This window comes from Lycorma delicatula, chromosome 12, assembly GCF_047948215.1.
Source record: "Lycorma delicatula isolate Av1 chromosome 12, ASM4794821v1, whole genome shotgun sequence".
In the NCBI taxonomy this organism is placed as follows: domain Eukaryota; kingdom Metazoa; phylum Arthropoda; class Insecta; order Hemiptera; family Fulgoridae; genus Lycorma; species Lycorma delicatula.
The window spans coordinates 49,038,595-49,053,635 of record NC_134466.1 but is presented as its reverse complement, the minus strand read 5'-3'; the positions used below and the strand labels follow the sequence as shown (position 1 = coordinate 49,053,635).

General features: G+C 32.1%; 1 protein-coding gene across 1 annotated transcript in view; it reads left to right on the top strand.

Annotated features, from left to right (window-relative positions):
• The window catches only part of LOC142332708 (X-linked interleukin-1 receptor accessory protein-like 2), a 145,234-nt gene that overhangs the window by 81,769 nt on the left and 48,424 nt on the right, over positions 1 to 15,041 (top strand). The window contains exon 2 of the mRNA XM_075379284.1: positions 9,924 to 10,105. Within this exon, the coding sequence (XP_075235399.1) occupies positions 9,924 to 10,105 (182 nt within the window). The remainder of the gene's footprint in view (positions 1 to 9,923; positions 10,106 to 15,041) is intronic.

Here is a 15,041-nt window from a genome sequence, read left to right as displayed (position 1 = left end):
CTGACAATTTAAATTTGTAGGTTAAGTTGATTGTTATTGAATGTACGTGTATACATCATTAAAAATCATGTAAAATACTCACTTCAATACTGCACCTTACAAATTTGCACAATGTACATTTTTTAATTAAACTTTAAAACGTTATTTCAATAAATAATAATATAATATAATATTCTCAATAAGCGCGCAATTCTAGCAGACTCGGCAATGCTTTGCTATTGCTAGATCTGAGTATACATACAGATTAAATGACAACAATTGAAAGTTTCATAAAACCTTAAAAAACTGAACATCAGCAATTTAACCTTTCACTTTCTAAAAGTCAGAATGTAAATAAATCCAAACGGCAAAACAACAGCACTACCTATCGGATTTAATTCACACCACTCTCTAATCACAGTATTCGGTGGAAAATAATTTTTTAACGAAAAGTGTAGTGGCTGCAAAATCATTACAATTAATACTGAACATTAAGAAACTTACAAAACATTACGGAACCTTATAAAATTTCACCTTTAACTTTACAAAATTCAGAATGTAAATAAATCCAATTGTCACAACACTATCGGATTTAATTCAAACTATTCTCTAAATACGAATTTTAATTTAAGCCAAAAATTAAAAAAAAACTTCTAAAACGCGATCGCAGCTCTGCCTACCGGACCCAATTGTGAACCTTAACCATCCCAAGATCAACAACGCATAAATAAATTAAAAAAACATTTTCACTTCAATACTTTACCTTACAAATTTGGACAATGTATATTTTTTAATTACACTTTAAAACGGTATTTCAATAAATAATAATAAAATATTTCTCAATACGCGCACAATTCTAAACGCGATCGCAGTGCTGCCTACTTGTTACTTAATCAGTTGTGATTTTGTTTACATTGGCAAGGCCATACGGGCTCTATGTGATTGGTCGTTGTGTTTGACAGCGGCCATCTTGCATTGATTTGATTGGTTTTCCTTTGTTTACATTTCCATCCGATTTATTAGCCTCTTATTTATTAAAAAACTGTTTTCTCGCGATTTTTTGTAACACAATAATAACACAAAATTACGAAATATTTTTCTTAATTTGATCGCAGCACCAAACTAAAATTAAAATAGAATATTATTGAATATTCGATACTGTGATGGTAGTGCAGTCTGCCGGATCCAATGTGAAACATTCCAAAATCAACAACTACATAAATAAAAAATTAATTAAAAAAACATTTTCCAGTGGACCAAACTGTGCATCTAAATCATTCTCGAATCCCCTTGAACACACACAAAATTTCATTAAAATCAGTCCAGTCGTTTAGGAGGAGTTCACTTTCACGCACACGCACACAAGAAATATATATATATAAAGATATGTCGTGTATATATATATATATATATATATATATATATATATCGAAGTTTTGGGAAAATTGAGTACCTTTTAACAGGATCCGAATTTTCGGACGAAAATCGCAAATATCTCGAAAACGGTCGGTCCTAGCTCTTTTTTCGAAAAAATTTTCGACCACCATTTGTAACATCATATTCGCTTTCAGTGGTACCCGTCGGATGAGAATATTTTTATGTGCCCCTGGGGCGCCGTTCGGAAATTGGTGAGGGGTTGCGATGGGGTGCCACCTAATATCTCGGCAACCGCTCGTCCGATTTTCACGATTCAAACGGCGTGTGTATCAGCAGGTCGAACGCTAACTGTTTAACGCAACGACTACACTCTTGATCGACCGATCTTGGTTATCCGGAAATTAAATCGTTTAGCCCTATTTTTTGATACCGCTCACCTACCGCAAAACGTACCGATACGATCTTTTGCTAAATACGCTCAAATGTGTGCACTACGGCAGCTGTAAAGTACAAACTTATGAGGACTAAAAAGTAGAAAATAAAAAATATGTAAAAAAAAAAATTGTAAAATACCAGTTTTAAATTAAACGCACTAAAAGGTAAAAAAATAATTTTAGAATGATATCTCAGAATGGATCTGACAACAAGCTTTGATGGTAATATGTAAGATTATGTAAAAGTCATAGTTTCAAGTTAAAAAGTTTATGTTTTTACCAACTTTTTCATATGCGTGATGAATGGCCTAAAGAGTAGGATGCAAAGATTTGTACTTTGACATGAACTCCCCCCTCTTTAGGCCATTCATCACGCATATGAAAAACTGGCAAAAAATCTAATTTTTTTGATATCACTATCAAATCTTCTTGTCAAATCCATTCTCAGATATTGTCCTAAAATTAATTTTTTTTTTTATCTTTTAGTGCCTTTAATTTAAGAGTGGTGTTTTAAATTGTTTCATTTTTTTTTTATTTTTTGTATTATTACAGTTATATTTTAAACATGATCAACAAGTATTTTATAATTTTAATAGATCAAAAAACAATTTCCAATGTTTAAATATTCATAATTTTGGTATTCTCAATACATGTACGATCTTGAATATTTTTTAAAACAGTATATTAACGAGAAAGTTGAAAAATGTTAAAAAGAGCCATATCTATCCTAGGAATCGAACCCAAGACCAGTTGATCTGGAACTACGATGATGATTTTCTCTTCTTTGTCGAATATAAACTTTTATATATTTAGGATTTTCATCGTACCACGATTGGTATTACACGTTCAAAGAGAAAAAGAAAATAGAAAAAACATATCATCTTTATGGTAATAAAAAACGTCCATAATTAAAGTTTTTTAGTCAAAAGTTAAAGTTTTAAAGTATTAAAGTTTTTTCCCTTGATAATATCGCCATATAAGCTTGAAACTTGTGTGTAAAATATGGAAATGAAATTTGTAACGTATGAAAAATGCCTGACCGGGATACGAACCCACGACCTTTGAGTTCGAATTATTACAGCCCTTACTTATCATTAATGACTGATTAAGATCATCATTTCGGATGCTACTGTACTGTGTTGGAGTCGAATAGAACTGAAACCTTTGATAAGGGAATTTATTAAAGGTCCGTAAGATCAGTTGGAGAGATAAGGTTCCCAATATATTAAGATTTTTAAAAAGAAAGAAAATTAAATTTACGACGTAAGACCGCGTATCATAGGCAATCCACAAAAATTTGGCGCACAGTCAGGCGGCAGGTACATCTCACACAGAGGGTGGCGTTTTCTGCTGATATCAGATACCCGTGAGTATTTTTGGTATGTCCTAACCGCAATTCGCAGAGGACCACGTCCTCTCGGCGGATTTTCCTCCATGAAGCGTCCTAGGTCAACACAGTATCTTTGATGTGTCGGAGTATATTCATTGTAGCAGTCCAGTCATCGAAGAGTGTGGTTTCACAGTTAATAATAAAGTTGAAGTAGTAACATGATATATATATATATATATATATATATATATATATATATATATATATATATATAATATATACCAGTACAAAGTGAAAAGATAAAGATGCTACGATTTGCTGATGATATAGTAATTCTAGCTGAGAGTAAAAAGGATTTAGAAGAAACAATGAACGGCATGGATGAAGTCCTACGCAAGAACTACCGCATGAAAATAAACAAGAACAAAACGAAAGCAATGAAATGTAATAGAAATAACAAAGATGAACCACTAAATGTGAAAATAGGAGGAGAAAATATTATGGAGGTAGAAGAATTTTGTTATTTGGGAAGTAGAATTACTAAAGATGGACGAAGCAGGAGCTATATAAAATGGCGAATAGCACGGGCGAAACGAGCCTTCAATCAGAAATATAATTTGTTTACATCAAAAATTAATTTAAATGTCAGGAAAATATTTTTGAAAGTATATGTTTGGAGTGTCGCTTTATATGGAAGTGAAACTTGGACGATCGGAGTATCTGAGAAGAAAAGATTAGAAGCTTTTGAAATGCGTTGCTATAGGAGAATGTTAAAAATCAGACGGGTGGATAAAGTGACAAATGAAGAGGTGTTGCGCCAAATAGATGAAGAAAGAAGCTTTTGGAAAAATATAGCTAAAAGAAGAGACAATACTTATAGGCCACATATTAAGGCATCCTGGAATAGTTGGTTTAATATTGGAGGAGTTGGTAGAAGGAAAAAATTGTGTAGGCAGGCAATGTTTGGAATATGTAAAACAAATTGTTAGGGATGTAGGGGGTAAACCAAAATGAAACAACTAGCACTAGAAAGGAAATCTTGGAGAGCTGCATCAAACCAGTCAAATGACTGAAAAAAAAATGTATGTGTGTGTCTGTATATATATATATTATATATATAGAGGGCATATAAAACTCTTTGAAGATGCTTCAATCAAAAAAGACATTTTATCTAAATCATTAGTTTCATAGACTTCTAATTAAAAAGAAAATAAATGATTTAATACGATTTCAAATCAAGAACCTCTCATAAAAGATTCATATTATTTTATTCAGAAATCAAAGCCACAAATCATTTTTTTAAACAAATGGAAGTAGAAGAATTTTGTTATTTGGGAAGTAGAATTACTAAAGATGGACGAAACAGGAGCTATATAAAATGCCGAATAGCACAGGAGAAACGAGCCTTAATCCAGAAATATAATTTATATATTTACATGAAAAATTAATATTTTTGAAAGTATATGTTTGGAGCGTCGCTTTATATGGAAGTGAAACTTGGACGATCAGAGTATCTGAGAAGAAAAGATTAGAAGCTTTTGAAATGCGTTGCTATAGGAGAATGTTAAAAATCAGACGGGTGGATAAAGTGACAAATGAAGAGGTATTGCGGCAAATAGATGAAGAAAGAAGCTTTTGGAAAAATATAGCTAAAAGAAGAGACAATACTTATAGGCCACTATTAAGGCATCCTGGAATAGTCGCTTTAATATTGGAGGGACTGGTAGAAGGAAAAAATTGTGTAGGCAGGCAACGTTTGGAATATGTAAAACAAATTGTTAGGGATGTAGGATGTAGGGGGTATACCGAAATGAAACGACTAGCACTAGATAGGGAATCTTGGAGAGTTGCATCAAACCAGTCAAATGACGGAAGACAAAAAAAAAAATAACAATATATATATACTCAAATCTAGCAATAGCGAAGCATTGCAGGGTCTGCTAGTTCAATATAAAATGAAAGGGGTCTAATATTCATTTACCTGTTAATTATTTTCTTATTATACTTACGTGATATAAAAAAATAAAATATATTTTGAAAAAAAAATTAGATTTGAATCTTTATATTTGAAATTTTTGTTAAGGGAATCTGTTTATAGGTAAAACAATAAACGGGAAATTATTGTAAAATTTATGTACAATTTTAATAAATTATCATTATCTTTCTTTTAACGGAGTAGTACTATCGATTTTCCTATAAAATTTATTATTTTTAAATATAATACCGTTTTCAGTTTATTCCACGAAGCGTATCGAATAGATGTTTACGCATTTTATTTCAAATAATAGAAAACGTGTCGTTTCATTTTTTATTGAATTTACAATTTATTTTATTTATTCACATAGAAAAAAGACCGTGGTAAATTGATGTACATATCCTCTGTTAAAGGACGTGAATTTATTATATATACAACTATAAAGCAACTTGTCCTTACTGACTGACTCATCAAAACCTAGAAAAAACTACAGAAGATAAATTGATGAGAATTTGTATACATGTTTTTTTTTATGGTATAAGTACACACTAGTAAAGGATTTTTTTGAAGTTCCAAGTTTAAACGGTTAAAATGGAGTAACAGTCAAATTTACTATTTTTATTAATTTCTCGGTAACAAATTTAGATATCAACTTGATTTTTTGGTATGTGCAATCTTCATGTAAGTATCTAAAAACTATTTTCTAAATTTTTTGAAATTCCGAGTTTAAAGGGTTAAAATGGATTTTTGAAATTTTTTTTTGGAACGGGAATATTTTTACTTCCTTGTGCGAAGTACAAGGAAAAAAGTAATTGTAATCGCGAAAAATTTCGGTTTTCAAATTTCAACGGAAATTTCCATTTTGACCATCCGTGAATCCATTTTTAACTAGTTTCGGCGTGACGTCTGTACGTACGTGTTAATGTATCTCGCTTTTTTTTTTGGTCTTCAGTCATTTGACTGGTTTGATCCAGCTCTCCAAGATTCCCTATCTAGTGCTAGTCGTTTCATTTCCGTATACCCTCTACATCCTACATCCCTAACAATTTGTTTTGCATATTCCAAACGTTGCACGTCTGCACAATTTTTCCCTTCTACCTGTCCCTCCAATATTAAAGCGATTATTCCAGGATGCCTTAATATGTGGCCTATAAGTCTGTCTCTTCTTTTAACTATATTTTTCCAAATGCTTCTTTCTTCATCGATTTGCTGCAACACCTTTTCATTTGTCACTTTACCCACCCATCTGATTTTTAACATTCTCCTATAACACCACATTTCAAAAGCTTCTAATCTTTTCTTCTCAGATACTCCGATCGTCCAAGTTTCACTTCCATATAAAGCGACACTCCAAACATACACTTTCAAAAATCTTTTCCTGACATTTAAATTAATTTTTGATGTAAACAAATTATATTTCTTACTGAAGGCTCATTTAGCTTGTGCTATTCGGCATTTTATATCGCTCCTGCTTCGTCCATCTTTAGTAATTCTACTTCCCAAATAACAAAATTCTTCTACCTCCATAATCTTTTCTCCTCCTATTTTCACATTCAGTGGTCCATCTTTGTTATTACTACTACATTTCATTACTTTCGTTTTGTTCTTGTTTATTTTCATGCGATAGTTCTTGCGTAGGTTATGTATCTCGCATAACTCAAAAAACGATTAGCCGTAGAATGTTGAAATTTTGGATTTAGGACTATTGTAACATCTAGTTGTGGACCTCCGCTTTTGATTGCATCGACTGTACCAAAAATGTCCAAAAAATCTCAAAATCCAAAAGATTTGAGTTTTGGACTTTTTCTTAACTGATTTAATATGCCCTCATTGGCAGCTTTTCAACGATATACCATAACTGGTACTTACTTTCATTGGTTCCAGAGTTATAGCCCAATAAAAGTTTAATTAATTAAATATTTGGATCTTATAAAGAAAAGACACATCGGTTGGAATCAGACTTCGTTTCCTTTTTTTTAACTTTTTTTAAAAATTTAAATAGATTGGTTTATTAATAATTATTAACCTCTTATTGTAAAAAAAAGTTTACAATAAATAATAATTTAATAATGACAAAAAAAATGAAAGAAAAAATACAAGTATATAAATAATATATGTAATTTAATAGGCGTAAAAGGAAGTCATGTGGTGTCCATATCAGATTTTTTTATTTTAAGTGTTTAACTTTTATGTGTGTTTTTGTGGAACACTTTGTGAACAATATAATCTAAAGGACGGTCTTATATATAATATTTTCTGCTTTCTTCTCTGGAGTGATTATATACATTTTCCCACAGGAGACTTAAGAGCACATAACCAGGTTCCATGGAAGAAGCATTGTTTCTCCTAATGGCGACCAGCCACTTGAAATATCGCCCTTTTGGATTAATTTATTGTGATTGGAAAATCAACTATGTCGAAACTCAAGGTTCTTGAAAGTGAAGGGCAAATCTAAAAGAATATAAGCCATAAACCGTTGCAACTTTAAAGCTACTTTTCCCGATTACCAAAAGAATATCAAGAAATGAAATGAGACTTTTTTTGTTGAAAATTTAATTCAAATATTGCAAGCGGTCTCCGAATTCGATTTGACCTACGGTTTGGCCATAGTTAAGTTGAATATCGGTAAAGGAATATAATCCGCCGGCCTCCGTGGCGCGAGTGATAGCGTCTCTGCCTATCATCCGTAGATCCCGGGTTCGAATCCCCCGGTCAGGTATGGCATTTCCACACTCGCTACAACTCATTAATCTCATCCTCTGAATCAATACCTAACGGTGGTCTCGGAGATATAATAGGAATGTAATCCAGTTGTTAGCATAGGCTATTAAAACGTCCACCATCTTGAAACGGTGAAATATTTCGTAATAGCAACTGTCCTACATTCTTTTTAGGTATAAAATTTATGTTAATAAAAATTTCTGCTCATAGGTTGTTATTTTGCGTAAAAGAGCAACTGACTCACTGACACCACTGGATATATATATATATATATATATATACATATAATAAATTCTACTAAGTGATACATATATATATATATATACATATCACTTAGTAGAATTCATTTTTGAATTCTTCATACGTTTTCTTAAATTTAAGTTAAAATGAAGTAGAAACAATGTACTTAACTTTCCGTTAAGTTTTTATTTGAATATAAATTCTGGTAGTAAAATGAAAAAAAAACCCCTTTCGGCACGCTGGAAGGCGGAAGTAGATTTCACCGATGCTAAGTAGGGGATAACCCACCGGGTTGGTCTAGTGGTTAACGCGTCTTCCCAGATCAGCTGATTTGGAATTCGAGAGTTACAGCGTTCAAGTCCTAGTAAAGCCAATTATTTTTACACGGATTTGAATACTAGATCGTGGATACCGGTGTTCTTTGGTGGTTGGGTTTCAATTAACCACACATCTCAGGAATGGTCGAACTGAGAATGTACAAGACGACACTTCATTCACACTCGTACATATCATCCTCATTCATCCTCTGAAGAATTATCTAAACGGTAGTTACCGGAGGCTAAACAGGAAAAAGAAAGAAAGAAAAGTGGGGGATAATAAAGATTTCCACCTTAAAGTTAAAAAAAAAACTTCAAATTTACTCAATACGACAATGATTCCATATGAAAAAAGTTTCATAAAAAGTTTTGCATATGAAAAAGGTTTAGCGTACGACAAGCCCCATTTTACGATTTCACCAACATTTTGATCATCCCTCGCCGTATGGGTTGTCATAAAAAATTGTTTCAAACAAAAATTTTAAGAAATGTTTAGAGGACTAACGATCACTTTAAACCGATTCGATACTGTGCCTATTAAGAGAGGTAAGACATTCTTTTGTCTTCAAAACCCCACTTTTTCACCCCCCTGGGCCAATGGTTGGTGATATCAAAAAACTTTACATATATAAATTTTAGGCCCTTATTCGAAGAATAGTAGGAACTTTAAACGAATTCGATATTTTAATTAATAAGAAAGTTATAGCGATATTTTTTTTTTCGAAAAAGTTCCCTACTTCCACTCCCATCGTCCGACTCTGGCCGTTAACGAAATCGACTGACATTTTGGGAAGAGTTATTTTTAATAAACAATTTGAAATTGATAGGCGTAAAATTACAGCAGTTATCGTTTCCACAAGAAAGTGATATATATATATATAATTCACAAGTTTTATGTAATGTTTACAGGACCACTTTAAACCAATACGATACTGGCCCTATTAAGGGAGGTATGATTTTTTTGTCTTCAAAACCCCATTTTTTCCACCTGGATGGTGATATCAAAAAACTTTACTTAAATAAGTTTTAGGCCCTTATCCAAGGAATAGTAGGAACTGGAAATGAATTCAATATTTTACTTAATAAGAAAGTTATAGCGATATTTTATTTTTTCGAAAAGCTCCCCCATTTCCACTCCCATGGCCCGATTTTGCCCATTAACGAACTAGACCGAGATTTTGGGTCGTTATATTTTATGTATCAATTGAAAGTGATTGGCGCAAAATTACGGCAGTTTTCGTGTCCACAAGAAAGTGAAAAAAATAAAAAAATATATATATAAAATTCTGAACTGACGGTGGTTTTGGGGTCTGGGGGATGTGAAACGCGAAGACATGTCGAAATTTTCCCGAAGTTGAATCATGGTACCCATTACAATAGGTAGCTTTCTTATGAAATCTACCAAAAATAGGGAATAAAATATAAAAGATAATCCTACATTTTTCTCTGATATTACGAAACGAATTATTACATTTATGCTCAACGATATAATGCTTATACAGAATATAATTTTTTTTTTATATTATCTAATTTTATCTTTCTTTTTTCAGGTTTAAGGATGGTAAAGCTTACCCATGGGCTTCCGATGTCTCAACATTCATACTATATCCAGAATCCGCCAATCAAACAATTTACGCCCAATCATTAGCAACAATTGATGCTGGAAATTACACTTGCCAAGTTTCAAATGATTCCCAATTACTTAGCCACACAATTAGTTTAGGTGTATTTGGTAAGTTTAAATGTTTTTCTTAATGTACGTTTATATTAAGTAGTAAACGTTACCGATATCAATCGATATATATTTTATAGAAATAACGATATGAATCGATAATAAGCTTTTTGATTCTATCCCGGGTAAAACGGTAAATTACATTCATATACAAACTGATGGTTTCTTACTACAGGGAACGTCTCGGGAAATAACCGTATTTTCTTTTTACTTCGGTATAAAGTAGAAAAAAGAAATACTTTGGTGTTAACACCGATCCAAATAAGGTACTACTTACAACAAGAAAAGTGTAACGAAGAATTTTGTCATCGATAACAAATCGTATTCTTTTTTGGTGGAGTGGATATATGGCGCCTGAATCGGGACTGTTTGATTAAGGAATAGAAATCCTTGATAGTATTCAAATCCGTGTAAAAATAACCGATTTTACTAGGACTTGAACGTTGGAACTCTCGACTTCCAAATCAGTTAATTTGGGAAGACGCGTTCACCACTAGACCAACCCGGTGGGTTACATGTGTTGACCTACACAGACATGATTAATCTTGTCCATGAAGGCTCACTCTTCAGTATTAGATACGATATCATAATATGTGACTATGATATGATTTAATTCTTTGTCTAGTATTGTTTATTTGCAGCTTACAAATTACGTTAACAAAGTTAAACAATAAAAAATGAGCTAATAAAATACAATATAGGAGCTTAAAGTGCTAACTACATTTTTAAAAAAGGAAAAAGAAATCCTTTAATTAAAATATAAAACATTATTCAAAAATGATGGGTGATAGAAGATTCTGAGTTGATATTCGTTTCAGCATCAAAAAACAAATTAAAATCATTTATCGCATGTTAGGAAACAAAAATTATGTTTATCAGTGTTATTATATTGTATTTAAAATGATAAGAAAGTACTTTTACAGTCTTCTACATACTTCAATTTTTCTTTAGTCAAAATATAGTAAACCCTCGATTAAACAGAAATCTTGAATAATTGGATCCACTAATTAATTTTTTGGCAAACATGAATACTAATTTTTATTTTTTTATAAGTGTTTGATAAATCAAGAATATAATAAAAAAGAAGGAAAAAACCGAGAAAATATTAAATATAATTATTTCGTCTAAGAAAAATAGATATACTATCTAAGCAAACATATTGTAAAATAAAATTCATTTCCGAGTAAGAAAATACTTTAAATTATTTTATTCCAGCGTTATTGTAGAGAAAGAAAGTAGACGTAACAAAGCTAAAAAATAAAAATCTCAGCAAAAAGGCATTCCCGTCAGCCATGATAAATATGAAATATTCCAAGAACGTAAAATATTTTTTCTATTAGAAAACTTTCATAGAATGCTAGAGTTAAAAATCATCATAAAAATGCACGCTAACAAAATTATACCATTTTTCCTTATAATACTTTTTTTTAATGTTGCATAAACTTCCGATTAACGGCAATTTTAATCAGAATGAAGTCAAACTTATTTATAAATGAAAAATTATTTTTAAAAAAAAATCGCATGAAAATTATTTTATATTATTAATTGAAAAAATCTGGTAAAGAAATTAAATAAATTTTCTTGGTTTTGCCCATGACAAATTTTGTTTCAAATATACTAAAATGAATAAAATTTTCAGTTTCGATTTTTACCCCGTTTATCAAGGTTTAGTATGTATTTTGATTAATATTAACGACAGATTAAACACAAAGTTTTCAAACATGGTTGAAAAATATTCAGTGTACGGGTGGGGAATTAATGGTATTAAATTATGTACAAAATTAAAAAACTGATGTAGACACCACATAACTTCCTTGTACGCCTATTAAATTACATATACACATTCTTAAAAGTACATAAAATTTTATTTTATTAATAACTTTTGACTGTGGAACCAATGAAAATAAGTACCACTTATGATATCTTTGAAAAACTCTCAATGATGGCTTAATACTGAAGTTAAGAAAAAGTCCAAAATCCAATTTTTTTTGGATTTTGAGCTTTTTTGGACACTTTTGGTCCAGTCGATTGCAATCAAAAGGGGAGATGCATAACTAGATGTTTAATCCTAAATCCAAAATTCTACGGCTAATCGTTTTTCAGTTATGCAAGATACGTACGTACAGACGTCACGCCGAAACTAGTCACATTAGATTCAGGAATCTTCAAAATGGATATTTCCGTTGAAATCTGAAACCGAAATTTTACGCCATCACAACAATACTTCCTTTATTTCGTACAAGGAAGTAAAAAGGAGGCGTCATTTTTAACTTTTTGTGAATTGTTCCTAAAAAATTGAATTTTAGTAAGATGAAACTACTTGTTAAGTTATTTAAAACTGTTAAATCGATTGGATTTAGGAATAAGAATTTCCTCTCTATGTAGGGTGTATTCCTCCGAAACTTAACCTATACTACTCGTGAAAATAATTGAAAAAGTTCATATAAATATATGTCCAAAAATGATTCGTTTGCGAATTATAGCTAGCGAAAGATTTCGCTCGGATTTCAGATACCCCGATGAAATGAGGTCGTACTGAAAATTTTAGAACGTTAATTAAGGGGTAGAATTAGTGATTTGTATGGGATTTTACCTGAAAAATTGGAATAAAATAGTCCCAGAACCGTATCTAAACTATTTTTTGAGAAGTCTGGAGTGAAAACCAATAAATTGGGGTAAAAATCCCTGTTAGCGAGGTTTATTTGTGAATTTAAGTTTAACGTGATCAGTTTGTAGTTAAAGTAATGCCGTACTTATTTGCAATAGAGTATTACGATCATATGGTATTCATTTTGGGTGTGAGAAATGGTAATGCTGCAGCTGCTGCAGAAGAATATGAAATATGTTTACCGAATCGCAGGATTCCAGATCCCAAAACAATTAGCGAGACTTTTCGAAATCTTCGGGATACAGGTTCACTACCTAGTATTCGTACCAGCTACGAACGATCTGTCCCATATGACGCTGTTATTGATGAAATTATTATCGATGAAGTTCAGCGCAGTCCAGGCGTAAGTGTACGCCCTCTTTCTAAACAGAACGGAGTTTTGCATTTGATGGTTTAGAGGACACTTAAACAAAACAAGTTTTATCCTTTTCATAAACAGCCGGTTCAATATCTAAACCAGGAGACGGTCCGCTTCGCTTGGAGTTCTGCAGCTGGTGGAATAGAATTCGACGATTTTATAAGTATATTTTGTTTACCGGCGAGGCAAATTTCACTCGAGACGGTGTCAACAACTTACGCAATGAGCATACATGGATAAAAGTAAATCTTCTTGATACGATGGAAAGTAATTTTCAACATCGATTTAGAATCAATATACGGTTCGACCATCTTCACAACCACCTGTTTAACCGTTCATATTACCTGGCCACTTAAATGCTGTGGTTTACTTGCACTTACTTCAAGAAGAATTCCCGCAGCCGCTAGAAGATGTTCCTCTAGCGCTGAAACGGAAAGTGTACTTCCAGAACGATGGCGCGCCTACCTACTTCGGTTTTACCGTTTCCACTCACTTAGGGAAATCATCTTTCCCTAAGAAATTGATCGGTTATGAAGATTCACATTCCTGGACACCAAGATTGCGTGATCTTTAGATATTTTAGTCTGGAGATGGATGAACCCACCGGATTGGTCTAGTGGTGAACGCGTCTTCCCAAATCAGCTGATTTGGAAGTCGAGAGTTCCAGCGTGTTCAAGTCCTAGAAAAGTCAGTTATTTTAACACGGATTTGAATACTAGATCGTGGATACCGGTGTTCTTTGGTGGTTGGGTTTCAATTAACCACACATCTCAGAAATGGTCGAACTGTACAAGACTACATTTCATTTACACTTATACATATCATCCTCTGAAGTAATACCTGAACGGTAATTCCCGGAGGCTAAACAGGAAAAAGAAAGTTTTTGTTTCTTTATGATTTACGTTAAAGTTGTATATTTGTCAAATTTTTTTATTTTTATTTGTTGGTTGGTATTGATTGCTAATGTTTCATTTTTCAATTAACCACACATCTCAGAAATGGTCGAACTGTACAAGACTACATTTCATTTACACTTATACATATCATCCTCTGAAGTAATACCTGAACGGTAATTCCCGGAGGCTAAACAGGAAAAAGAAAGTTTTTGTTTCTTTATGATTTACGTTAAAGTTGTATATTTGTCAAATTTTTTTATTTTTATTTGTTGGTTGGTATTGATTGCTAATGTTTCATTTATTGTTGTGCTGTTTATTTTGAAATTTGTTGTATTGTTAAATTGCCTAGAGCAATAGTAGTTAGCATTGTATGTTATCGATAAAGTTTTTCTATTTATTTTAGTTTTGTGTTTGTAACAGTAATTTTTTAATGCTAAGATGAATGTTACCAAGGACATTATGGTCTTCGTAACTCAGATGAACGAAAATATGAATAAACTAAACGGATGTGTAATATATCTCGTATTGTGGATAAATTCAGTAGTAATCATAGTACCGAATTTAGAGAAAATGTAGAAAGTGCAAGTCTAATTTAATGGTTTCACGAGAATTGTCATGTTTCCTAAAACGATCGTTTATTCCATCTCGTGTATACGTTGCTTCATCTGTAAATAATATCAGTGACTGAAACACGTTGTTTTGTAATAAACAACGATTGACAATAAATTCAGCTGCAGATTATAATCATCTTCTTCAAGACATTGAATTTGTTGAAAATGATATGGCCTTCATTGTGTAATGTCCGCCATATACTGTTGCGTGGAATCTTCAAACGTGCAGATAATCTACGAATACTAGTAGTTGGACTTTGCTGTATCGAGCCTAAAATCTCGTCATTCACATTTTTTCCCCGTTCAGGGGAAATGTTAAACTAAACATTCCCACATTAATTAATGTTAAATTAAATATTCCGCTTTCCCTTAAGTTCCGGTGAGTTTCTACAAATACGAGACT